The 27235-nt window shown below is 30.9% G+C and overlaps 3 protein-coding genes and 1 non-coding gene across 5 annotated transcripts; 3 read left to right on the forward strand and 1 right to left on the reverse strand.

Moving 5' to 3' along the window:
* The first annotated feature begins 3949 nt into the window (after window positions 1–3949).
* LOC101256176 (uncharacterized) lies at window positions 3950–6142 on the forward strand. The gene is made up of 2 exons (XM_004237286.5): window positions 3950–4289; window positions 5373–6142. The coding sequence occupies exons 1-2, from the start codon at window positions 4140–4142 to the stop codon at window positions 6015–6017; spliced, it is 795 nt and encodes a 264-aa protein (XP_004237334.1). The 5' UTR covers window positions 3950–4139; the 3' UTR covers window positions 6018–6142.
* Window positions 6143–7061: 919 nt separating this feature from the next.
* LOC101255881 (DNA-directed RNA polymerase V subunit 5A) lies at window positions 7062–15970 on the reverse strand. Of its 2 annotated transcripts, XM_004237285.4 has the most exons (4): window positions 15438–15970; window positions 9100–9276; window positions 8318–8431; window positions 7062–7440 (listed from the first exon to the last, which is right to left on the reverse strand). In XM_004237285.4, the coding sequence occupies exons 1-4, from the start codon at window positions 15702–15704 to the stop codon at window positions 7315–7317; spliced, it is 684 nt and encodes a 227-aa protein (XP_004237333.1). In that variant the 5' UTR covers window positions 15705–15970; the 3' UTR covers window positions 7062–7314. The 2 variants fall into 2 exon arrangements, with proteins under 2 accessions (XP_004237333.1, XP_010319654.1); XM_010321352.3 differs by lacking the exon at window positions 8318–8431 and having other exon boundaries at window positions 15438–15914.
* A 2288-nt stretch (window positions 15971–18258) lies between these two features.
* On the forward strand, window positions 18259–23387 carry PTC52 (flavonoid 8-hydroxylase 2, chloroplastic). The gene is made up of 7 exons (XM_004237284.5): window positions 18259–19130; window positions 20411–20598; window positions 21051–21140; window positions 21235–21421; window positions 21509–21706; window positions 22709–22896; window positions 23050–23387. The coding sequence occupies exons 1-7, from the start codon at window positions 18606–18608 to the stop codon at window positions 23303–23305; spliced, it is 1632 nt and encodes a 543-aa protein (XP_004237332.1). The 5' UTR covers window positions 18259–18605; the 3' UTR covers window positions 23306–23387.
* On the forward strand, window positions 20694–20797 carry MIR5303 (microRNA MIR5303). The gene has a single exon (NR_108007.1). It is a non-coding gene; the product is annotated as a microRNA MIR5303 (primary transcript).
* Window positions 23388–27235: the final 3848 nt, after the last annotated feature.

Here is a 27235-nt window from a genome sequence, read left to right on the forward strand (position 1 = left end):
TGATGCTAATCTGAAAACTTTTGATATCCCTAAAAACGTGTTAATCTAATATTAAATTTTACTTAAAATCCCTTAAAACGTGCTAGTATACAGTTTTAAAATGTGCTAACTACATTTAATGTAATTAATAAAGTATTTCATTTTCCATTATTAGTTTGTCGGTGTGTTAATTAGGTATATTAATTATCCATTATTAGTTTATCCCTTTTTTTTATTAATTGTTAATATCAACTTTTTTTTAATAAATTATAATTAACATTATATTTATTAATAAAATGTTATAGATTGAGATATTAAATGCTATACACTGAAATTCAAATTCTAATGCTATAACTTGAAAATATTACTATATAAAATGTTATATACCTAATTTACACAAATTATATTTGTATGTTATAGTTAGGGATGTACTAAACAAAACCGAAAATCGAATCAAACTGCAAATCGAGTTAAATTGGGAAAAAAAACTCAATTATATTTGGATTGGTTGTGTTTCAACTAAAAAATACCAACTCAAGACCAAACCAACCCGACATTATATATAATTTTAAATTTTTTTTTTATACGCAACATACTTTCTTTGATATAATTTTAAATGTCTCTTATACTTTTTCATAGTTTTTATCTTTTTAATATAATTATTTCATGTTTGGAAGTTAGAAATTCTCAATGATCTAATAAGATTGTAGTCTATACGTGTTGGTAATTATAATAAAGTTTTAATGAAAATCAAATTAATGCTAATGCAAAAAGAAAATCAATTCAACACTAAGAATGTTAGTAATATTGAATATTTGTTTTTAGTTTTACATAGATTTAGACAATTAAAATACATGATCTAACTTTACTTTCTTTTAATATTTAGTCATGTAACTAATACTTACTAAACTTATTTTAGCATGATTTAGTACTTTAGATTATGATCAATTTCATTATGACTAATTAATTTGAAATATTTGTTTTACGCAATTTTATTATTATAAAATTGATAACTAGGTTTGTTACGGTTTTGCAACCATATTTTAAGTTTTTTTTTTTAAAAAAAAAAAAGGAAAGTCAAAGTATTACTGTTTGAACTTTTCCTTAATTTATATTTTTTTAGAGCAAAAATTTGGAACGAAGACCCTTTTCTTTAAATAATCGTTTACACAATTTTGTTTATGGCTATGCTTTTAATTATTTATTTATTTTAATTATGTAGGTCAACGGGTCATAATAATTAGGGATGTATATGATTGGGTTGACTTGAATTTTTCAAATATCAAATCAAATTATTTGTGTCATATTTTTATTTTATAAATCAAATCAAATCAATAAAGCTTGAGTTCTTTTCAACATCGGATTTTTTCAAACTTTTAGGATTTTTCGTAAAGTATTCGTACAAACATATAATTTACTTGTATTTCAAATATTTCTTTAATTCTATCAAAATATAACTATCTAAGGTGTTTCTTAAGAAAATAACACAAAATATGATATGATTAATGACAATAAAATATTCAACCAAAAGATAATAATGAAATCGAGTAAAAATAAATAGTGCAAATTAACAAGTCATAATGAAATTTATCATATTTTACAGATACTAAGTTTAATAAGTATTAGTTACATGACTAAATATTAAAAGAAAGTAAAATTAGATCATGTATTTTAATTGTCTAAATCTATCTATGTAAAACTAAAAAACAAATATTTAATATTATTGTCATTCTTACTGTTGAAATGATTTTTTATTTATATTAGTATTAATTTAATTTTAATTTAAGCTTTATTTTAGTTACCGACATATGTGGAGTATAATCTTCATTGACTCATTCAAAATTTTAAGTTTCAAACTTAAAATAATATATTAATAGATAAAAACTATGAAAAAGTATAAGAAATATTTATAAATCATATTAAAGTAAATATTTTTATATATAAAATATTTTTTTTTAATTATATATCAGGTCGGTTTGGTTTGGTCTCGGATTAATTATTATTAATTAAAACCAAACCAATCCAAATATAGTCGAATTTTTTTCAATACCAAACCAAGTCAAACCAAATCACTACTCAAATTTTTTTTCCATTTGACTCAGTTTACAATTTAATTCGATTTTGATCATATCATTTAATAATATTATGCTTTTCATAATATAATTTTATATATCGTCTACTTTATCAATATATTATAATTTGTATATATAAACTTTAGTTAATTGATTTTGAATCCCATTTTAACTAAACCACCATATTTACATATTCAATCTAGAGAGTCTGTTCCCAATAAGAATTTTTCTCAAAGCAACATCGTAGCAAAAATGTGACAGTAAAACAGTTAGATGTAAGTCCAAAGCAAATAAAAGAAGAAAAATTATGGAACATGCTGTAATGAATTATATTTGTATCCATTGAGAACTTGTATTTTCATTTCAATTATATTTGTATCCATAATGAATCTAGTTGTATTTGAAATACAATTTGAAAATAAAATACGTAAAAAAGATAATATATATATATAATATGCAAAAATAAATTTAAAAAATACAAAATAAATTATAAAATACAATTCTCTCTCCTTTCTCTCTCGATCTGATCTGGCCCCGCTCGTCTTTTCCTTCTTAATATGTATTTATTAATTTGATATAAATTAATTTGTATTTTTTCTTTTCTATAAAATTCATGAAAAATATTTTATTTTTCTTCCTCCCAGATCTCGCTCATCTCTTTTTGATATTATTCATAATTAAGCAAACTATAACTATAGAATGCATAAAACTTATGGTTTTTTGAAAGCTTCCTAATAAAGAAATCAATTATTCCACGTATTTGTATATTCGTTCACTTTTAATTGTTATTGTATTTTTTAAAAAATTAAATTATAAAAATTTTAATTAACATTTTAATGACATTTTTTCATCATATTAATATGCAAAAAAAATTATAACTTGTAGTGCTTTTCATATAGTTTTTAATTATTTAAAATTTTTACTTAAAAAATTAGATTAATATTATCTAAATTAATTTTAAAATTAACAAATATCAATGGACGATGGATGACGTAGATAGATTCCTTTTTTACCCCTTTTGTGTCCGCAAGACCCCAAGGCATTGAATTATTTGTTTGTTTTTATTTATTTTGTTTTTTCTTTATTTTCTAGAGGAAGATCTTAATATATAAATAAGTATAATTTGACTTGAATCAAAATAAATTTGATTTTTTTTATTCAATTTGGTTATATCAATACAAAAAAACATAATTAAAATTAAATTAGTAATTTAAAAAATAAAAATAAAATAATATATATAAAAGGATAAGTATTAAATATATTTTCTAATATAAATCACAAGTAAAATTTAAAACACAAAATTTAAAAATATATTAATTATAGATGTTGAAGTATAAAATATAAATTAAATCATAATGAAAGACAATAACCTAAAAATGACAAAAATAATTAACTTCAACTTAGTTCTAAACCTAAATATTTAATTTATATATCATCCATAACAAAAACGAACAACATAAATTATAAAAATCAAAAAAAAACAAAAAAGAAAAAGAAAAAACCCTATCTAAATTAATATTCGATTGATTTTGTCGTTTCAATCCAACTAACGCACGCCCTTTGAATAAAACTCAATCCTTTTGGTACAAGCATTTTTCCCTTTAATTTAATAGGCTTATAAATTTTTTTAAAAGAACTATTCCCTTGGTTTCAAAAAGATTAACCTAGTTTAACTTGAAACGGAGTTTAAGAAAAGAAAAAATACTTTTTAATCTTGCATTTCTAAATTAAAGTTATATCAAATGTATTAAAATGTTCTTTAATCTTGTGGTCTTAAACATGTCACTTTGAAAGTAAAAATTAAAGTGTTGCCAAAAAAAGAAAAGAATCATTCTTTTTTTAAATAAAAAAAAATTATTATTAATATAAAATAATTTAACCTTTAATAAGTTTTATATAATCTGAATTAGTCAAATTCAGTACAAGAGTATCGGTATTTTGGTCAAACCTACCGATGAAAGGCAAAAAGCAACACGCAACACCAAGTAAAATGCTATTTTTCTTCTTCTTCTTGAGCTAAGCATATATTAAAAGGGGATGAATGATTTAAAATACATGTAGTTCATTATTAACTTACAAAAAAAAAAAATGGCAAATTTGTTCATTAAGCAAGCACAACAATATTCAAAGGGTAGGCCAAGTTACCCTCAAGAATTATTCAATTTCATTGCTTCTAAAACACCTTCTCATGATCTTGTTTGGGATGTTGGTACTGGTAGTGGCCAGGCTGCTCAATCTGTAAGTCTCTATTTCTCCACGGTCAATCAAAAATTTCGTTAAGAATATTTTTTTTTAACTACGGAAAGTAATATCTAACCTATCCTTATTCAAAGTGGGTTAAGATCGGAAAAATTATACCGTATAGATTGATACTATCAATTATACTTGCATGTTTAATCTCATTAGTGAATATTCTGACTCTGTCCTGAATTATATAATTTGAGTGTTCATTGACTGATTTTTCATGCTGTAGAATCATATTTTTTTTCCTTTTATAAATGAATGACTTTGTTTAATTTGGTTGAATGGTTGGTCTAAAGTTATGGTAAATATATAATGTTCATTTTCAGGTCTTAAACACCTTAAATAAAAAATTAAAATTAAAATATTGCTAAAAATGAATTGATCTTTGTGAAACAAATCAAAAAAATTAAATTATTTCTTTTTAAACGAAGTGAATCTTATTATAATTGCATAGGAAACAGTAGTCCTCTGTTTATTTAGATAGTCCATCTGGAAAAACAAGAAATCTAGTATTCCGTTTCACTTTATATAACATGATTTTCATATTAATTTTTTCTAAATAGAATGTCATCCTTCTATATTAGTATAATATATAAATGTGCTCCTTAATTTATCTCATTCCACATTTATGTTTTTTTTTATCTTTAGTTTGTCTTATTTTATATTTATGCTCTTTAATTTTAGGTATGCATAAGCAGATACTTAAATTTATATAAACTTGAACAAGTAGACACATGAGTCTTACGTAGGACAACACATGTAGGAGATCATATAGGACAAAAAATAACAGGTAAGATGTCATGCGGGACATGTGTGTCTACTTGTTCAACTTTATACAAATTTAAGTGTCTATTTATGCACACCCAAAGTTGAAGAACATAAACATAATTTGAAGCCAAGTTAAAGGACATATTTATGTATTATGTCTTCTATATTTAAAACATCTATTCATTTTTGGCCGGCATAACGTAAATTTCATCATATGTCAAACTCCACCGCATAAATTGAAACAGTCCTTAGTGTTCATAAACTTGTTTCTTTTATCCTAACTTCCTCCAAAAATGTTGTGTTCCTCAGTTAGCTAAGCTTTACAAGAATGTGATAGCTACAGACACAAGTCCAAAGCAGCTTGAATTTGCAGCAAAGGTTCCAAATGTTCAATACATATGTACCTCTCCTAAGTTGTCAAAATCCGAAATCGAAACAAAAATAGGATCAGAATCAAGTGTAGATTTAGTAACAATTGCACAAGCAATGCATTGGTTTGATCTACCAACTTTTTATGAACATGTTAAATGGTTACTCAAGAAACCAAATGGTGTTATAGCATCATGGTGTTACACTACACCTAAAATAAACAACTCAGTAGATGCAATATTTGATAAATTTTACACAAGTGATGCTGGACCTTATTGGGAATCACCAAGAAAATTGGTCGATGAAAAGTATGAAACTATTGATTTTCCATTTGAGGCTATAGATGGATGTGATCATAATGGACCATTTGAGTTCAAGATTGAGAAAGTTATGGACTTGGATTCTTGTTTTACATACTTGAAGTCATGGTCAGCTTATCAAACTGCAAAAGAAAAGGGTGTTGAGTTGTTAAGTGAAGATGTTGTTGAAAAATTTACAAGTGCTTGGAATGAAGATGGGAAGAGTGAGAAAAAAGTGATTTATCCTATTTACTTGAGGATTGGAAAAGTTGGAAATTTGGATTGAAAGTGTAAAGCAAATACAATTAGTTATGTGCACTTGATCATCTATTTATTTTGTATGTTATTTCTCTTAGTTGTTATTGTTATGTATCTTTTAATAATAATAAAGTATCTAAGTACTAATTAATACATCTATTTGCATAATGCATTTACAAAATAACTACTCTTCCCCTTGTATGCATCATTCAACAACAACAACATATGCAGTTCCACAAAATGGAGTATGGAGAGATGGAGAGGATAGAGTGTAACTATATTTATTATTTTCAAAAAACTTTCGACTAAAGCAAATTAAAGTAGTAGTTAAAAAAATAGCAGTGGAGATAGACATGACAGTGTGAAACATGTATGCAAGGAATCATAAAACAACTACAAAGGTGTGATCACTAACAGGGGTGACTTGAAAGTGTTAAAATAAAAGACATGCGTCTTAGACCCCCAAATTTAAGGGGTTTCACTTTTTATAATAATAGGTTATAAGTTATTATCTTTTAATAAATATTGAGTACTATTGTAGAAAAGTAAAAAAAAAAATTATGAAAAATGAAGGAATTATTAGAAGACATTTGACATATTTGGAGTACTTATATGAAAAATTATTTAAAATAAGAATGATGCATACAAGGGAATTGTTGAATGATGCATACAAGGGGAAGACAATAATTGCACAGAGCAATACACACATGGGAATTGCTTTTATCCTTCCCCATGATCAGCATATTCTATAAAAGGGAACACAATAATTTCAAATCTTTATCATTCAGAGAGTTGAAAAAGAGAGAGACTAAAAATAAATGGTAGAATAGTATTTTAAGCAGGCACTAATGTATTCAAAGGTTAGGCCAAGTTACTTTGAGTTATATGGCCAGATATTGAATTACCTCAACTAATTTTCATATATTTACTTCTTTATATCTTTGAATCCTCTTAATGAAAAAAATCTGGTTCTTCCACTTGACAGATGAACACCATTGATGGATTTTTTTTTTTATGTATACAAATCCAAATGTTAGTACTTGTACGCATATATTAAATTTGGAACATTTAATTTCGATACTGAAAAAAAAATTTAATTTCGATTAATTCCTCTTGCCGAACAAGAATTTAAATGGAGTGACAAGAATAGTGTACTAAATACCTACAAGCTCTTCATTTGAACTAAGGTTGAGAAGGGAGGAACCCCAGGGGTTGAGGAAAAAGTTCAAATAGCATGTTGGTAACAGAACAAGATATGGTAAGTTAGCTAGGCTGCTTGCTGCAGACTCATTTAATTGTACATAGGATAGATTTACATAGTTGCATCACCAGACACAGCGATAAGTAACATGTGTCTCGATGATTTCACTGCTGTACGTGACCTTCACTACCTGCCCCTTCTCAAGTCCATAGTACCGAGCAATTGCATCCTTCTGAGACATCCGTGGCAGCTGGAAAACATCAATACAATAACAATACTCAGACAAAATGAACTGCATTGATAATGTTTGAAGAAAAGAGTGGTACATTGAAGTGCATATATAGCCTTGTGAACTATGGATTTCTGCTGGAGAGAGTGATCAGCAACAATACCATTGATAAGCATAAGATGAACGCGGAAACCTGTCTCTACAAGTAAGGTCCTACATATTGATTCTGATAAGTAGTGTGAGAGAGATAGGGCAAGTAATGCTTCCCATTCATCAAATTTAAAAAGGCAGCAATCTATAAGTACCTAAACTAAAAGTTTTAGAACAGCATTTAAGTCATTTCACCCTCACAGTAAAGGGATAATGACAAACATAAAGCATTTTTTTAAACAGTAATCCAGAGAAGTCACCAACACTGGTCTACAACATTAAATTACCAAGATAAGTATTAGAAGGCTCCTGTTATTAACCTCCTTCAAGACAACACTATATGCAAAAGAGTTCTAGGTATTGGCTCAAAATGCCATAGTATCTGGAATCCAGCCAAACTGTAACAACCTCTCAGTGTCTGAACCATCCCGCGAGGGACAAAAAGGACCAACTTTTATTAACTGTGATAGATGGAAACAACGACTCTGACCACATCAACGAGATAGACTCTTACCAGATTATGGACTGTAAAGTGTATGAGAAAATGATATTAGCCTTTCGGGTATTTAACAGCAAGTCCCTTTTTGAGTGAAGCTCTCAGAAAAGAAAGAAAAGACGATAGAATCTTTTTACTGGCTAAACTCAAGTGAGGAAGCCAGGAATCAAGCGTCAGTAGAAAGCTGTGGTTAGAAAGATATACAGTTGTACAGGCATGTTTCTGAAAATTCAAAGGCTGTCAAAAGCAAACCTGCTTCTCTTCCAAGTTATACTTCTTCAACAGCTTCTCCTTCTCAGTGTCGGTTAACAACTCATGCCTTGGCTTTAAAACATGTTTTGTGATATTGACAAGTAAATCTGTGATCTGAAAGAGTTTGCCAATAGGAGCCAGACACTTAGTATATCTCTGAGACATAACGGTTATTGTTTGCATAAAATTCACTTCTATTTCTGAAGTAAAGCAGTTTGTGTCATTTCCTACTATTAATAAGCGCAAGGAAATAAAATTTGACCAAAATACAACAAAACCTTCATCATAAAAAATGGAGCCTGGGGACTTGTCTCGGCAAAAATAAATAACAGGCTCACATAACCAAGTAAATGTAGCTCCTTCTAAGCCAGACAAGTAAATTTACAAATTTTTTCCTTATTTCACGGTGACAGTAGAAACATTTGGAAGTCCACAAAACATCGGAAATGCTTTGTGTCGTATGCATTTTTCAATAGGCTTAAAAATCCAACATTTCCTTCATTCAGGAGAAAAACTTTTACACCCAAGCAACTAAAAAAGACATCAAATGGGGAAAGCCATTTTGTACACACACCTATCAGGATTTTCTTTGTACATTCTTAGGTAAAAGTCAATGATAACAAATTTTTATTCATTCTGAGATCTAGCCTTACTTGGCAAGCACATTTAAAGCAAATACAGAACACATCTTGATTAATAACCTAATAAGTAATTAAGTACCCTGTTTTATTCACGTATTTGAACTGTTCACCGTAAACACCAACAAGAAATACATACTTTACCTGGAAAATTTCAACTTTAAATGAGAAAAGCTCCACAGCTTTCAAAGCTGGATTAGTCATTTGATTTTGAATGACCAATATCAGTCGACTCAAAGATTCCTTGTTCATTATCTGAGTTAAAATGCTGCGGATGACATTCACTTTCACGGCATTTGGCCCGCAGAAGATGACCAAAACCTGCAACCAGTACAAATACATAAGACATTAATAATCTATGAAGCAAATGCATGTCCTTCATCAGAGACCATGTTCCAAAATGCTGAGGCATCTACCCAGTTAAGGCAACGACGACTTTTTTTGCTTCTTAAATTTTGATGATTTGAGTTTCCATATGTTTTATTGAACCCAGACAAGCCTCCAAATTTCCATAAGAAGTCTTGCAGATACATAGAATGCATTCACTTCACATAAGATCGAATAGACATAACAAAAGTGATGCGCTTCCAGCACGGATCAACAATAAATTTGAAGATACATTAACCCAAAAGGACAAATTTGGATATGGAACTCAGAAATGAGCTGTGCAAAGTGCAAACAACCTCTCAAAAGACTATGCAAAAATCTCAATACCATACATTTTAGAATTTCTTTTCCATGCTTAATGCAAAAAAGTAAAGCATAATTCTACATCTCGGTTTTCCCTACATCAAAGTTCATACCCCAATACAAGAATTGGCTTAACCATCTTGTAGTGCAATCAAGCTTAATCAGACACAGTACCCTTACTAGTATCCTAGACTTTCAAACATTATGCTCTCTAGAGTTCATCCATAAGTTTCTAAATGAAAATACTAGTCATAAAAAGCTGTCTATCAAGTTTTATTTTAGGAAGTGCTTCTAAGTATCACTGAAGTATTGTTTCTAACATATAAAGTGACACAGTGAAAGATTAGTCAAAAAAGTGACACAGTGAAAGTAACTTCAAAGCGTTATACTTAAGGCATCGAAAAGAGAAGTAGTAGGCATCATCATTACTAGCTAGGCCGACTCAACGCGCTGACAGGACATGTTAAATTATCTACAGAAGTTGCAAGTTTCATCTTCACATTCCACCCTTTTCTATCCAAGATGTGAACATATTTTCAGAAGAAAAACACAAAGATAGCCCCTTAAAGTTGCCACCAATTTTCATCTGGACACTTCAACCGGGATCTTCACCGACTTAACATTAGCACTTCAACTAATGTGTGCAAAATTAACTACTTAAGTGAGAATCAGCAAAAGACACAAAATGTGTCAGATTCACTCGCGTGTGACATGGATAATGAACGAATGGAAGGACGACACGTGGCCTCTTCCCTAATTAAAAAATAAAAATTTATTTCAGAAACTGTCCCCCACCACCTCAACTGTCCTCAAGCTAGTTCGTCTTCTTCAAGGGTTCAACCCCACCCCTCCCCATTTGTATTCTTTCCTAGTTCCATTCATCTACTTTCATCAACCAAAAAAGAAAAGATAACATCCGCACTAACTAAGCTAAGATTCCTTTTACATAAATAAATAATACAGAGAAGAACACAGCAAAATAAGAGTTGAACCTTAAAAGAACGACAACCACCGAACGTCAGAGTTGTTTATGCAGTTTTAGTGATTTGGATTAAATTTATAGTCAACCAGCATTCGCTTTACTTTTCATCACCGCAAGAGAAAACAAGAGCACCATTCAGATCTCTTTCCTTCTCTCTCTCACGTCTCTACCATTGCAACAACATACCTAGTGTGATCCCATAAGTGGCCTCACTTCTCTACCTTTAAAGTAAACAAATTGATATCTCCAATCCATCTTCACAGCATACAAGCATAGTGTTCATTTGTGAAAGCAAAGTTCGATTTAAAGCCCATGTGAAGAGGTAACTGATGATGAGCTTTATGGATTTATTGGTTAGACAGGATTGGAGACCAAGCACGGGAAGGAGGCGGAAGATGAAGGTGAAAAAGCTGGGGGATAATTCAATTGAGAATGGAAGATATGAAGGAGAAGGGTTTTCTTTTACGATTAAAGGCTTCCATGTTAGCCTTCTCAAAAAAAGGCTTCAAGTTAGCATAAGAAAAACACCCACACACTTCCTCCCAGTGAAACTCACGCTATTTCTCACTTCAGAGCTATATTTTTAATAGGTACATATTGATTGAACTTGGAGTGCTTAATAGGTAAAGGGCATAGTTAAAGTATCTAAATGAAAATTGTCGTGAACCTTTTTTCTTTCGATAAAGTGATTTCATTTTTAAGAAAAGCATCAAGAAGATGCATTGGTTACAAGATGTGTCATTGAAGCTTACAAAAAACATAAAAAAAGTTGGCTTCTATAGGAAAACTGACTAAGCCAGAGCTACTGAAGTGCAGCAGTTAATCTGGACTATTTACTGAGGACAACCAAGAACAGAAGAATAAACTAGCAATACATTTAGCCTTTAAAGAATCTATGGGAGTTGAGACCCCATCAAAACATCGCATATTCCTTTGTAACCAAATACTCCAAAAAATGCAACCAGGAATCTGATATGAACTACCTGTTTTATCTTGGTTTCTTTTTAAAGAGGATAAAATATATAAGCAGTACTTATCTATAGTAGTTATTGACAGCAGTTATTAGAAGTTATCTACAGCAGTATCTATTTCTGTGTTAGGAGTTATCTCTATGTTTAGTATAAATATATGTATCTAGCAGAGATTCTGTAAGAAGAAGAAAAGTATTATTTTTGTTGAATATGAAAAAAAAAGACAAATATTTGGAGATCTGTTCATTCCATACGGACTTAGTTTTAGTTATTGGTTAATGCAGTGTTTAAGATTCTTTCACTTCATTTAATCAGTTAAGTTTTATTTTCATCTTGGTATCTATCAGTTTGGTATCAAAGTAGATCGATCCAATATGGTCAATAACAGATCTTCTACTTCTCAAGAAAACACTCCCACCAACAATTATCTGTCATAGCATCAAAACTAAATATTGTTGATCTGTTGGCAGCAGAAGTGGCTACATTGAAAGCCCAGAATGGTTGCACCCAAGAAGGGGTAACCAGTCACCAGACGAGTATTGGAGGAAAATATGTTAGGCAAGAAGAGGAAGAAGACATTAATAGCCCAATGTGGCCAAAAAATCCTTCCTGGAGGCCACACACTAAGATGGAATTTCCTAGATTTGAACGAGGTGATGAGGTGATCCCAGGGGATAAATTTTGAAAGCAGAAAAATATTTCTGCTACTATCAAACTCCTGAGGAACACAAAGTTGACATCGTAGCGATGTATCTGGAAGGTGATACTCTTGATCTCTTCTCTTGGATAAATCATGAGCGGACTTTGCTTTATTGGGAAGACCTTGTTAAAACATTGAAGGAAAATTATGGTCCTGCAGAGTTTCAAAATCCTGACGAGCATCTTTGTAGCATTCAACACAAAGGTTCTATACAAGAGTATTGTCAAGAATTTGCAAAATTTTCGCCTAGGATAACAAACTGGCCAGATCATTGTCTTTTAGGGGTGTTTTTGAATGGGCTAAAAGAGGAAATTAAATCTGATGTTAGGATGCACAAGCCCAAAACAATTTATAGAGCCATGAGTTTGGCACTCGAATTTGAAAATAAATTAGGCCAATTCGCAGTAATGGAAAGTCTAATTGGACCCCAACCAGCAGATCCACTATTCAAAACTCATTGCACTCTTCTATAAACACCCAGAACAATATTAACTCCACTTCAAAAATCTACGCAACAATGCTTCTCCTAATCCATCCACTTCCCAACCTCTTCGAATGCAAACATGGGAAAGTAAGAGGAGAAACCTAATGGCTTACGGACTTTGTTATCGTTGCCATGAGAAATTTGCACCCGGTCATAATGGTAAATTAGTGAAATTGTCTCTCATGGAGCTTACATGTGGAGACCAGTTGGAAGATATTGGTTTGGTTAATGCAACAACTGCTTGCGACTCTCAAGAAACTGACAATACTGAAATTTCGTTCCATGCCATTTTGGGACAGTCAATTGGTTCTACAATGAAGCCTCAAGGTGAAATTAACCGTAGAAAGGTTTTAATACTTGTGGATAGTGGTTCCACACATAATTTTGTGGTTGAATCCATTGTAGAGAAGTATAAGCTCTCATTAGACATATGTCAAACATTTGGCGTGCAATTAGGGAATGGGGACATCATTCGCTGCAATAAAGTTTGTCAGAATCTTCAAATTCAATTGTCAGGTTTTACCATCACTCAGGATTATTATTCTTTTGCACTTGGAGGGGCTGATTTGGTTTTTGGTATCAACTGGTTAGTTTCTCTCAACACTACTCAACCTAATTGGAAGATATGTTACAAACTGCAAGGGATGAGATCGGCTAGTTCAATGGGTCGACCGTCACCTTGAAGAAGCTAGTTGGGAGATCTATTATCTCATTGTAGATTAGGCTCCTTCTTTTCGCATTGAGGACAAGGCGACTTCTCAGAGGGGATGCACTGATACGAACTACCTGTTTATCTTCGTTTCTTTTTAAAGAGGATAAAATATATAAGCAATACTTATCTATAATAGTTATTGGCAGCCGTTATTAGACAGTTATCTACAAAAATAGCTATTTCTGTGTTAGGAGTTATCTTTATGTTTAGGATAAATATATGTATCTAGCAGAGATTCTGTAAGAAGAAGAAAAGTACTCCCTCCGTTTCAAAAAAGATGACCTAGATTGACTTTGAACGGAGTTTAAGAAAGGAAAGAAAACTTTTTGATCCTGTAGTTCTAAATTAATGTTATGTCAAATGTACCAAAATGTCCTTTAATCTTGTCGTCTTAAACATGCCACGTGAAAAGTTAAAGTTAAAAGTGTTGCCAAATAAAGAAAGGGATCATTCTTTCTTAAACAAACTATAAAGGAAATAGGGTCATTCTTTTTTAAACGAAGGGAGTATTATATATGTCTTTATATTTGGAGATTTGTCCACTCCATACACACTTAGTTATTGGTTAATTCTTGCACTTCATTTAATTTAATCAGTAAAGTTTTATTTTCATCTTGGTTTCTATTAGAATCATTCTCTAGATATTCGTGATGTATTTATCAACTTTCCACAAACAAAAAGACCTGTATGCTTCCCTTACTGATTTAGGAGTGACCCATCTGAGGCTAGAAATGCACATAAACATGCTCCAAAAATCAAAGGCAACTTCACAATGTAGAAACTGATGGGCAGGAATTTCAGCTTCTCTTTTTACACAGATACCATCTGTTGGATAGCTGAATTTTCCTTTTTCATCAAATTATTCTGAGTAAGGCACGTCTCCTTCAGAACTGTCCAGGTGAAATAAATGACCTTGGGTGGAAGTTTAGTTCTCCATATAAGCGACAATTATCTACCATTTGATTCTGAGCACAGAAATATAAGTATCCTATCTTGACTGATTATTGGCCATCTGTTTTTTCCCCCATCTGATAGTGTCTACCTCCTGCTCATGGAATGTGTAGCTCCCCAGTCAGGACAGCAAGTTAAGAAGATCATCTATTTCCCAATCCTGCATATGCCTTCTGAAAATTTCCAAATCCGGCTCATGCATATACCTTTTTCACAATACTTTAAGGGGCCGTCTATATATTTGGCCTTTTAGAATAGGCGTAATCTCTAGATATACACCAGTAGATCAGTCATTTCATGAAACAGCTCAAACCACATCATACGATGAACATTTTTTTTAAAAAAACTCTTGAATTGTTTCAAATCCAGCTCTAATTTCAATTTCACTTCCTCACTAAAGGGTAAGACATCCAATTAAATACTCCCTCCAACTGAAAAGAGAATGACGGGATCCCTCACATCAGGTATGTGAATGAGAGTATCTAATACTCGAGGTGTGGATTCAAACATCGATTCCTCAATTTTGTTTGAAAACAAATTGACATATTCAGAAACTATAGATAAAGTAACGTGAATCAAAAATCTCTTAATAGAATGTTAATAAAATCAATTCTTAAAAAGAATGTTAAGAAAAGATTCAATCCCCATATGTAGGAACAATGTCACAAAACTTAAAGAGAAAGTACAAGTTAAAGCAGCTTCTCCCAATATCATCTATTATCATCCATATAACCAAGAACAGAAAAAGGACATTTCCCCAACAAAACCAAATGCATCTTGCTTTCAAGATAGTATTACTTTGTGGGTACCCAGGCCAGCTTTCATAAAACTCGAGTAATACACCGGGCACCTGCTCCCTCCCACCGAGACTTAGGCAGATAGGAGGAGCTTGCTTTGAAGTAATCAACCAAACATAACACGCTTAATCATTCCCCAAAAAGATTTCAACTTCAGACAGAAAAAAACTTTGATTTCAAAAAGGGGTAACTAACCTTATTGGTTAGGTCATTCCTGTGCATTGCGGAAACTCTAAGGCGCTCAACATCAGGTGTTTGACCATATTTTTCTCTGAATTCTTGAAGTGTAGTGTCGATTTCTGAATTGGGTATTGCAAAACCACGATCTTTAAGCATTTCGAGTATGGTTCTGCGAGCAAGAAAGTATCTGTGACTTTCAACTGTACCATCATCAACAAAGCTAGCTAAACAAGTACCCAAATTTTCGCCATCAACATCCATCGCTAACCCATTAAGATCCATCTTCCTCTGCTCTGCTCTTCTTTGATTTTTCAGCTACGTTCGTTCGAGGGGTTTTGGGGGTTTTACGAACTGTCAAAATTACCAAAAGAATATCTTTTAAAAGGGAAAAAGTGTATATACTGCCGAACTATCGTACATCGGGATATTTTTTAGGCATTAATACCGCTATCATTGTACTTTCGTACTTTTGAGATATTACCATTATACTTTAGGGAGATTGGTGCCCTCTCTTTTCATTATAGCAAAAAATATATGTGTTTTAATTTATGGATAACAAGAACATTAATGTCTATATTTATCCTTTTTTTCTTTTAAAATAAATAATTATTTTTTATGACAGGGAAGAAATCCCACTCCTTGTATTTTTAGGTGCATATTCGCTAAAATTCGTTTTTTATAAATAGCTAGCAAATTGTATAGGAGATATAACATATCTTTTAAAATAAATAATTTAGGTATAGTTGCATCGTTTAATCATGTGATATAAAGTCATAATTTAAAAGTATGAGATAAAGTTAAATGTTATATTTTTTTTCCATAAACATACAAACATTATTAATTAAAATTGTTTTAATTCTTATACAAATTTATGTACAAGTTAATAAAAACGCGTATTATACTACCACAAAAAAAAAAAATTTAAAAAATAATATTTAATGATGAAACTTTAATTCAATTGAAAAAAATTAAACATAAGTTGTGGTGTACTAGTTTTAAATATAATCCTCCCACATAGTACGACAATCTTATTACATTAAACTTGCATTTCTCATTCATATGGCTAAAAAGATAAACCAAAACATTGTTACAATTATTTGTTGGTCAATTTGATTGGTAAATATATTTGATAAAAAATAATGAATTTGATGAATATACATGATAAAGTATAAATTGATTTGAAGTAATTAGTAAACTAGTAAATATAGCAATACTTCGCACGGTCATAAAATTTTCTTACCTTTTTTTTTTTATAAAATAATCGTCTTCTATTATTTCAATCATTAATATCCAAAAGATCGATTTTTATACGTAAAAAATTTATTTGAGAAGATGGTCTAAGCACACAAGTTTATCGACTCTTTAATCTCAAGAGCGTTGATTTTCAGAATGATTTGTTGTCGTTCACCTGCCGAATAAGTTTCAAAAACTAAAATAAAACATCAAGCCAAAACATAATTTCAAAAGTAAATAAAATAAAATTACCTTAATAAAACAATAATGAAAGACTACGAAATTTTTTGTCAAAATCGTAACGAAAAATTAAACAAATTTTTTTACATAAAAACATGTTTTTATCACCTTATATGTGTATTTTATTTTTCAAGTATGATGTTACAGCATCATTCTCGCAAGTAATAACATTATTGTTCAAAATGATTATCTCGAAAGATATGTATACGTTAATATTTAATATCATAATTTTTGATGTTATTATTTTTAACGTGGTATATGATATATATTTTAATTTTTTGATATTTTTTGTAATATTTGATATTAGAAATAATATATCGAAATATTGAATATTATATTGAAGTATATAGTTACGTAAATAACATATATAGATATATTATTATTGTTATTATTATTATATTATTTAAATAATAATAAATATGCATCGTAGTATAAGTATAAACTAAATATTAAAAAGTAAAACTTTGACTACTCTACTTTGATCGAAATGTATTTGATTTTGAATTGATTAACAAAGTGAGTTGTTCGTACTTTATTTTGCATATATACTTTTACATGTATAATGTGTTACTATAATATAATTGAGATATTTTTTTAATTGTCGAAATCATAATACTCTACTGTACAAGGATATATTAGTTGAAGTTGAACAAATTATGATTACCAATTTACCATATCGTAAAAAATTGAAACTCAACTTCAATATACTGAACCATACCAAATTAATATGATAATGCTATACTGTTTAAAAACCAAATATCAAAATCATGGTATCAAAATTTTCAAATATCATACTGTACCATACCATGTCATCCTAACCTCGTTAACATTCATAATAAGTCTAATATCAAATACTTCCTCCATTTAAAAAAAAATTATTTAACTTGACTTGACACAAAATTTAATAATAATAAAAAAGAAACTTATGATCTAAAATTAAAATTATATAAATATATTAAAATACCCTTTTATGTTAAAGTATTACCTAAAAAGAAAATAAAGTTATTATTTTTAAAATAAATTAAAAAGAAAAATGAGTAATTTATTTTGATTGGAAGGGAATAAATACAAGGTATGATTTCATTAGCATTTATTCTCTCTATATATGCTTCGTCCATTTTTAATTATTATAATTTTTATGTTTAGAGTTAAATTATAAGAATTTTGACTAAGATTTTAAGATGTATTTTTTTTATATCATTGATATGCAAATAAATGCAATTTATAATATTTTTCATATAATTTTTAAATATCTAAATTTTTTATTTAAAATCAAATCAATATAATTAATATAAGTTTAAAAATAGATCAAATTAATTTTCAAAAAACGCAATAAATAGAAGTGGCCGGAGTAAGCATTTTCCACCTATTCTTATCTGAAATTCTTGGCTCTCCTCTTTGTTTCTTCCGCATGGGCTCATGGCCAGTGGCCTAGCAAGGACATACACAAATGTGTGGTCTATCAATCTTCGTATTTTGACTATTTCTTTTTACCTTTTCTTTTAAAAATAAATTCTGTCCATAAATTAATTGTAGAAGATGACACAACCAATGTGTTTGTTGTATATCTGAAAGCCACAAAACACTTTTCTAGTTTTATCAGTCACCACTTTTATTCTGTATTTGCATTTTAATGGAGTTCTGAAGATTTTTTATTTTTATTTTTTAAAAGAAGATTTGAACTTTTATTAACAAATTTAAGATTCAGCCATGCAAGCTGTCAAAGCTTCTTCCTTTTCACCATTTCACCTCAACTTGAACTCAACCAGTTCATTTCCCAAAACTACCAACTTGTATATTCAACAAAATTATGAAAACCCCATTTCTTGTTTTCCCTCAATTCAGACACAAAATGCAAAATTCAAGGTTTTTACTGCTACTTCCCCAAGTGTTTCAACAGAATCAGAAACCCCATTTGATGAAAAGACTGAAAATGAAAATCAAGAAGAGAAATTTGAGTGGTATGCTGAGTGGTACCCAATAATGCCAATTTGTGATCTTGATAAGAGGAGGCCACATGGAAAGAAAGTGATGGGGATTGATGTGGTTGTGTGGTGGGATAGGAATGAGAAAGAATGGAAAGTAATGGATGATTCTTGTCCTCATAGATATGCTCCACTTTCTGAAGGAAGAATTGATCAATGGGGAAGATTGCAGTGTGTGTATCATGGTTGGTGCTTTAATGGAGCTGGTGATTGTAAGTTGATCCCTCAAGCTCCTAGGGATGGCCCTCAGGTAATATTGGTTTTCTACTTTTGATTATGGCCTTTATAGACTGTCTTTTTGTTGTAATGATCATATCAAGTGTTTGCAAAACAAAGAAGTTTGGTGTTGATTAACTTGGCTAAAAGTGAGGAGGATAATAGAGATACCCTTTTGTTGCTTGTAGACCCAACTTTTGCACTGTTAACCAGGTATCAACATTTTTAATTCTATAAATGTCAATTCTGTTCAATAAAATGGTGGAGTTTTTGCGTGAGAACATTTAAATATAGCTTCACACTGTGGGATGAGCTGTGTGATCTTGAATACTCGTGTTTGATTTCACTGAATTTGATAATCTTGATTTGCTCAGGAAAAGTCTGAAAGTTATATAGGGGGTGTTAAATGTTGCGAAAATGCTTGTTCATTTGGAGATGCATTGAAAGACAACACTCTACCCATACTAACCTTTTAGCCTTATACGCGACCTCCACTCTTTCCTAGCTAGAGTCATGTCCTTGGTAATATGAAGTTGCGTCATGTTTTGTATACTCACCTCTTCCCAATACTTCTTCGGTCTACCTCTACCTCTCATCGTACTCCCTATAGCCAACATCTATTACACCTCCTCATTAGAGCGTCATCGCACCTTCTCTTCACATGTCCAAACCATTTGAGACTCCATTAAATAATAACTAGACCAAATTATTAATGAAATAGTTATATCAGTATGGTCAAATATCAATTCCAATTCCAGTGCTAGAGCACATAATTTACTGTTGTCATCATTGGTCAAGGTATAGATCAACCATTTGTTTTTTCTTTCTGCTATTCTGAAGGTTTTCCTAGGAAACTTATAGGTAAAGAACTCGAGCATTTTGCATTTTGACATCGTACTTTTCATGCACAGTTCACCATGACATTTATTTGAAGACTTAATCAACTCGGTTCACAATTAAAAGGATAATAACCTTGTGATCATAGCTTACCACCTTTACCTGTGTGACCTTAGTCCTTTATAATGGTGATTGGGACTTCGTAAGAACTGGTGAAGGCTTTCTATCTTTATTGACTGATGAAAGATGATGACAACTCTCATAATTAATAGTCCTGGATATTCTTTTATTTTGTTTTTTCACCCTTTTTCTTGTGAATGTGAATCTTCATTTTCCAAACATGGGAAGTTTGTGTATTGTGTACTTCTCGGAAATGCTTATAGATAAGCACTAGTATTTGACAACAATTTTACAACAGTATTTGCATTAGCTTTACACAAGTTAACTGGGAATGACATTTTTGTATTAGTCGTGCAGGTTCATACGTCCAAAAGAGCTTGCGCAACTGTTTATCCAAGTTGTGTGCAAAATGACATTCTTTGGTTTTGGCCGAACTCTGATCCTCTATACAAGGACATATATTTGATGAAAAGGCCTCCCTATATACCTGAACTTGATGACAGTTCGTTTTCGAAAACTTTCATAGTCAGAGATATATCATATGGGTAAGCAGACACAGATATATCCTGCTACCTTTTGTGGAGAAAGCCTTCACAAACTGTTTCACTTTTACTGAACAGAAAAAAACGTTTCTTTTTAAGTTGCTCGGACTCTCCAAAAATGTTGCCAAACCCGTGTCTGATCCTTCAAAAATACATTATTTTTGTAGGACACCTATGGACCTTTTTGAAGAGTTCGAGCAACATAGGTTTTTTTATAGAGGGGAAGAGGGGGTTGGGAAGCCTATAGAATCTAAAAGGCCATCAATAGAGGAAAGAAGGAGAAATTCAAACTTTATAATGTGAACAAGCAACTATGTAAAAATGTAATTTCAATCTTAACATTGTACAAGGATAAATCACTGTGTAATAAATTATGAGAAACTTGTGTGACAAAAACTACCTACTTTTTTATTTAATTTTAGTTATAATCTGTAACAAAATCTGGTAATTTTCAGGTATGAGCTTCTGATTGAAAACCTTATGGACCCAGCTCATGTCCAATATTCACATTATGGCATTATGAATGTTCCAGTAGCCCCCCAAAGATAAGAAGCTTATACTATTTCATACACATTTTATTCTATATTCTTTTCTTTGCATGTGTAAATAACTTCATGACTAACAGAATTGTTTATTCACTGTGAAAGCTGATCGAGAAGGAGGAAGACCACTTGACATAACTATCACGAAGTTGGATGTAAATGTCATTACTGCAAACCAGGGACCTGGACGGAACACATTTGTTCCGCCTTGTGTGTATTATAGTTATTTTGCTTTCGGAGGATCTCAGGGAAAAACAACTGCTGTATCATCTGGAACTGTACAGGTAATTCTTGTGCCTTCCATATTATTAGTCTTTTTTCAACATTTATTTGGTACTCTTTGCAGCAGTTTAAATAAATATTTCGTGCAGGAAAAACCTTCAGCTGAGAAGCAGAAAAAAGCACTTTTAGTTTTCATCTGTATTCCGGTTAGTCCAGGTCATAGCAGAATTATATTTGCATCTCCAAGAAACTTTGCCACTTGGGCAGATCGAATAATTCCACGTTGGATATTTCACCTGGGACAAAATCTAATTCTGGATTCTGATTTGTATCTTCTTCATGTGGAGGTAAATCCATTCTTTATTGCATCTTTTCCATTTCTATTGTGTACTTGTTAAATTTAGCTGTCCCTCAGAAGGTTGTTAGCTTAAAAAAAAGAGAAGACTTGTGATTTACACATCCCTGAAGCTTTAGAGATGTTTACTATGCAAGGACCCTTTTCGCGTCCCATGAAAAGGAAACAAGCATATATGTTGAGCTAAATTTGTTGAAACCCCTTCAAGTTACCAGACGGAAAGTTTTAGATTTATGGTCAAACTCAAGAGTGGAGATCCCATAGCTTTTTTCTGCTTCTCAGCTGAAGGTTTTTCCTTCTCCAGAATCTAAACTGGCATAGCTTCTGGAGCTGGAACTATCAATAGGAACTTCTCTATACTGTTACTTTTAGGCAATATCATGATTCGATGCTATTTTCACTACTCTTGTATACTACTCAACAAAGTAACTCTAGACATGTGAACCGCTTTTTTCCGACTCTAATCTTCTAACTTGTCTCAAGTTGTGTTAAAAGCTACTGGAATACTTTTCGATGGAAAGCTGAGGATGTGTGGGATTTATTTCATCAAAAACTTTTAGTTTCTACCAGTCCATTCCCCTTTCTTCACTTTCTCCTTTTCTTCTTGTCTGCGGCTTTACTCTCCCCATCTGTTAATATTTATGTTGTGGTTGTCTTTTTACTCTGTGCTTTACTTTTGACAATCAAATGAAATGAACAACAAAAACAACCATACAGATAGCCAAATAAACACCTTTAGTTGCACGGGATTGTTCCAGCTCTCCAACTTCACGAGGCTTCATCCACCTGTTCAAAATTAGCCTAGGAGTTCAATGCTCATGTTACCACCTTTTACTTCAAACAATAAATCTTGAGCATAGTCTCGCTATTGGAACATATTGCATGACTGTTTGTAAGTTAGATTCCGGTGAAGCGTTGGTGCTTTTAGGTGAAAATTTCCATTTACAATATGACGAGTTGTCCTTTCTCATTCAATTTGTTTTCCATTATGAAGGAGCGCAAGCTAAAGGAAATTGGCTCTTACAATTGGCATAAAGCTTGCTATGTGCCAACAAAGGCAGATGCCATTGTTGTTGCTTTTAGAAGGTGGCTAAACAAATATGCAGGTGGTCAAGTTGATTGGCGTGGAAAGTACAATGGAGACCTCCCGCCAACTCCTCCAAGGGAGCAGCTGCTGGACAGGTTCGTACATTGATTCCCACACTTCTAATATAGATTCTTCATTAATTCTAGTGTAAACAAGTTTTGGACCTGTAAGGATAGACTTTCGAGAACCTTTTAGAGACGAAGACGTTGGGTTAAAAGTGTAAATGATATGTTTATACTTCCTTTCAGGTATTGGACTCATACAGTGAGTTGCACAAGTTGCAATCTCGCATATAAAAGTCTCAATGCTCTTGAAGTCGTACTGCAGATCGTCTCCATTGGTGCCATTGGAATTGTTGCTGCTTTAAAGCAGGGCACATTGTCTGCGGTGACAAGGTATTCCTTGGTCACCGTTGCATTACTATGCTTCGTGGCCTCGAGATGGTTATCTCATTTCATATACAAAAATTTCCATTTCCACGATTACGACCATGCCTTTCGTTAACACTTGAGTACTTTCATATGACTGAACATTCACTGTATAAACATATTCCTTGTAGTTGAAATTTGCAGAAAAGTTTGTTAAATGATCTGTTGGGGTGGGCATGTTACGGTACCGTAACTCCCGTATTCGGTATGTAGCGTACTATACCGAAAACCACAACAAATTAGCTTGGTATGGTTCGGTATATTTAATTTTGGTTTTGGTATTTTACATAATGGTATTCGGTAATCATAACTTCGACTTACATATATTTATAATTCTCCACACTTAGTTAGCAACTACGTTAAAACTCTTCTCGTTGTCCTTTAGGAAGTGTTCTTGCAAGATCAATATGATGATCAACATATGAGAAATTCAAAAGCACAAGTCTCAATCATATTAGATCAACAACATGCTTTTTGTTAAATAATTTCACAATCAATAATAATCGAGTAATCATAGATGCAAACTTTAAATAACATTATCTAAAATTATGCATAGTCCTATATAATTTTACATCACAAAAATCATTCACTAACATGCAGACTCTAACTTGACATAGTGATAGAGCCGTCAATATGAGTTAGGCTCGTTGGGCATAGCCTGGACTTACTCGTGATTTGATAGGGGTGGACTACGACTTTTGGAGCACATTAAAAAAAAAGACTTTTTAGCCGAACCTGAATAAGCTTACTAATTCGTGGATCTTGAGAAATATGGATATGGTCAGTCCGTGGGTCAAATAAAAATTAATTAAAAATAAAAAATAAAATAGAGTATTAAAAATAAAAAGAGTCTAAATTCAAAATCTGATTAAAGTTTGAAATATTACAATCAAATCCAAATTATGCTAATATGTAATACATAAAATAAAAACTCAAATATGTAATACATAAAATAAAAAAAACTCTCTAAAATTTCTATGGAATCACAACATAGGTCGTACCCTATGGAATATTGTCATAATTTTATTACAATCATTGAAAAACAATTAGATTAATATTTCGATTTAGCTATTTATGCTTTTACTTGAAATCAAATTTTAATAAATATTATAAAGATAATTTTATTTGTGAATTTGATTAACAAACAGTGACACTAACACCATGTAATATTGTCTTGTCTATATTAATGATAATATTTTAAAATTATAATTTAATTTAAAAAATTATAAAAAATATATTTTTAAGAAAAGAGGACTGGCCCGGCCAACCCGTAGCCCATATACTTGTGGGCTGGGCCAATCATTTTTTGACCCACATAAAAAATGGGCTAGCCTGCTCAAACCCGTAAAATTTTGAAGCCTGTATGGGGGTAGATCGATCCATATTGATAGCTCTATTAGTGAATGATTAATTTTAGGAAAAATTGTATATAATAGTAAACTATTAATTCAAATTAAATGCTATAAATATAGTTTGATTTAATTGTACCTTATAGCAAACTGTTGCTATTTCACCTCGCTCTTGGTAAATTTCACTCACCACTCTCGTTCTCTCCCCACCTCTCTCATGTTTTATATAAAACACAAATGTATAAAATGCGTTTGTATAAAGTGAGAAAAAATTGTATATATACATATATTTTTGTTCCTCTCTCTTCCCTCTCCCAGATCTCGCTCACTCACCTCTCTCACTTTATACAAAAACGCAAATGTAGAAAATGTGTTTGTGTTTGAATAAATGGAGAGAATATATATGTGTGTGTGTGTGTGTGTGTGTGTGTTTGTGTGTGTGTGTGTGTGTTCCCCTCTCCCAGATATCACTCGCCACTCTTCCAGATCTTGCTCGCTCACTCGCCTCTCTCACTTTATACAAACACAAATGTTTACATTGTGTTGTGTTTGTATAAAGCGAGAGAAAATTGTATATACAAATACAAATGCATATATTTCGTCTTATACACTTGTGATTATACAAATATGATCTTCCCCTGCATAATTTTCTTTTGTTTTTCTCTCTTTCTCGCTTTACAAACACAAATTATACAATTCTTCTTTTGTATATGTGTACCAAAGCAGATTGTATAATTGTTGTCTTTTGTATATGTATAGCGAAATGATACAATTGCTTTCTTTTGTATATGTATAACGAAATATACATATTTATATTTGCTATGGAGCGCAATTATGCAAACTATAACTATAGCATACAAATATGATTTTTGTATTTGTTATATGTGAAAGTTGCTCTTAATTTTATATATTACTATAAAATTTCAGCATGATATATGGTATTTAGTATTTATTTTATAAATACCAAATACTGTACCGAATACAAGAAAATTTAAAAAGTCATTCCAAATACTACATCAAATACCATAAGATCCATATCGTGGTATAAAAAATTTCAATTTCAATGTAAATTTGATATATACTATACCATGTCTACCCTAGTTGCTAAACACGTGCAAGTCATAGTGTTACTTTTGATATTTTGAAGTCTGCTCCTTTTTATCACTATAAACACTTAAGTTTAATAGAAGTGTGTTTCCTGTAAAAATTGTGATATTAATCACCTTTATTAATGAAAATTAATGCAAAGGATACAAAATGATACGTTGTAAAAGAGATGAATTACATATATGTTTCAAATCAGATTTTATTAAGTGTGACATTAACTTACATTTTTAAAAAGTTACTCCTTCTATTCCTAATTACTTGTTCATATTTTATTTTTTTTAGTTATCCTTAATTACTTGTCCATTTTAACAATTCATGAAATAATAATTTTTTTCCTATTATATCCCAATTAATTACTTTGAAAAATATAGAACTTCTTCAAAATCTTAAGTTTTTAATTCATCTATTTCATAATTAATACGGGTAAAATTATAAACTCACTCTATCAAATTGCTTTCTTAATATGTGTGCCAATTTAAAATTGGATAAGTAATTAAGAACAAAGGGAGTACTACTTGACAGGAGCGGACCCACCCTTGATCAAGAGGTGTCGACCGACACTTCCTTCGCCGAAAAATTAAGTTTACAGAGGTTAAATTTTGATTTAATAAACAAAAAAAAACAACTAGCTATACAATTTAACACCAACATCCCTCATATATAACATTAATCTGACTTTCATCAATAAAATCTTTACAAAACAATTTTTTTTTAAAAAAGAAAGTATCAAGGAATTAAAAAAAACATGTTTTGTCCCTAAGAAATGTCTCTTTTTTTTTTTTTAATTTGTTCTTCCTAAAATATCTCCCCTCAATATATTACTTCCTGGTATTCTTCCTCTTTTCTAATATATTCCTAAAAAATATTGAATAAACGTGTTCTCTTTTTTCCTCCACCCTTTTTCTCTGAATTTTTTTTCTCCTTTTCTATTTCTCTTTCTTCACTCATTTCTTTCTTTTTTTTTTTTTTAAAAAAAACAAACTATTTTTACCTCATTTTACTTTTCAATAACTTTCTTTGTTCTTTTTTTATTATTCTACTTTCATTTGTTATAAATTATTTTTAACACGAATATAGATTTGAATATGTAGCTACAAATTAACTTTTTCATTTATGTAAGAATCTATTTTAAAAGACTTATTTGGTTATAATTTGATATAATTTATTCATTATGATGAAATGAATTAATATAATTTGAACTTGATATTAAGGCGTTATAGGATTGTAACTTATAATTAAAATCAATTTTACTGACACTTATAAATCAATATCTTTTATAGTTCTAAGAGAACATGTCACCAAAAAATTAGTCATATCATACATCAAAATATACACTATAACATTTTGTAACTTTAAATCAACAAATCACCATTAATTTTTAAGCAACAAAGCCACCAATTATTTTTAATTTTTATTTATAGTTATTAAAATTGAACTTGACACAAAGGCGACACCACATTGCACACCATGCAAATCAACATGATGATACTAAAAAGCTGGTATATATTTGATTAGATATTATGGTGAACATTGTAGGGCTGCAATATATA

This window comes from Solanum lycopersicum, chromosome 4 (genome assembly GCF_036512215.1).
Source record: "Solanum lycopersicum chromosome 4, SLM_r2.1".
Classification (NCBI taxonomy): Eukaryota; Viridiplantae; Streptophyta; class Magnoliopsida; order Solanales; family Solanaceae; genus Solanum; species Solanum lycopersicum.

Coding starts and splice junctions, on each gene's coding strand:
- LOC101256176 (XM_004237286.5), top strand. CDS start 4,140: ATGGCAAATTTGTTCATTAAGCAAGCACAACAATATTCAAAGGGTAGG. Junction 4,290..5,372: donor GTGGCCAGGCTGCTCAATCT/GTAAGTCTCTAT, acceptor TGTGTTCCTCAG/TTAGCTAAGCTTTACAAGAA.
- LOC101255881 (XM_004237285.4), bottom strand. CDS start 15,704: ATGGATCTTAATGGGTTAGCGATGGATGTTGATGGCGAAAATTTGGGT. Junction 8,432..9,099: donor TTAAAGTTGAAATTTTCCAG/GTAAAGTATGTA, acceptor AAACTCTTTCAG/ATCACAGATTTACTTGTCAA. Junction 7,441..8,317: donor ATAACTTGGAAGAGAAGCAG/GTTTGCTTTTGA, acceptor GATGTTTTCCAG/CTGCCACGGATGTCTCAGAA.
- PTC52 (XM_004237284.5), top strand. CDS start 18,606: ATGCAAGCTGTCAAAGCTTCTTCCTTTTCACCATTTCACCTCAACTTG. Junction 19,131..20,410: donor CTCCTAGGGATGGCCCTCAG/GTAATATTGGTT, acceptor TTAGTCGTGCAG/GTTCATACGTCCAAAAGAGC. Junction 21,422..21,508: donor TATCATCTGGAACTGTACAG/GTAATTCTTGTG, acceptor TATTTCGTGCAG/GAAAAACCTTCAGCTGAGAA.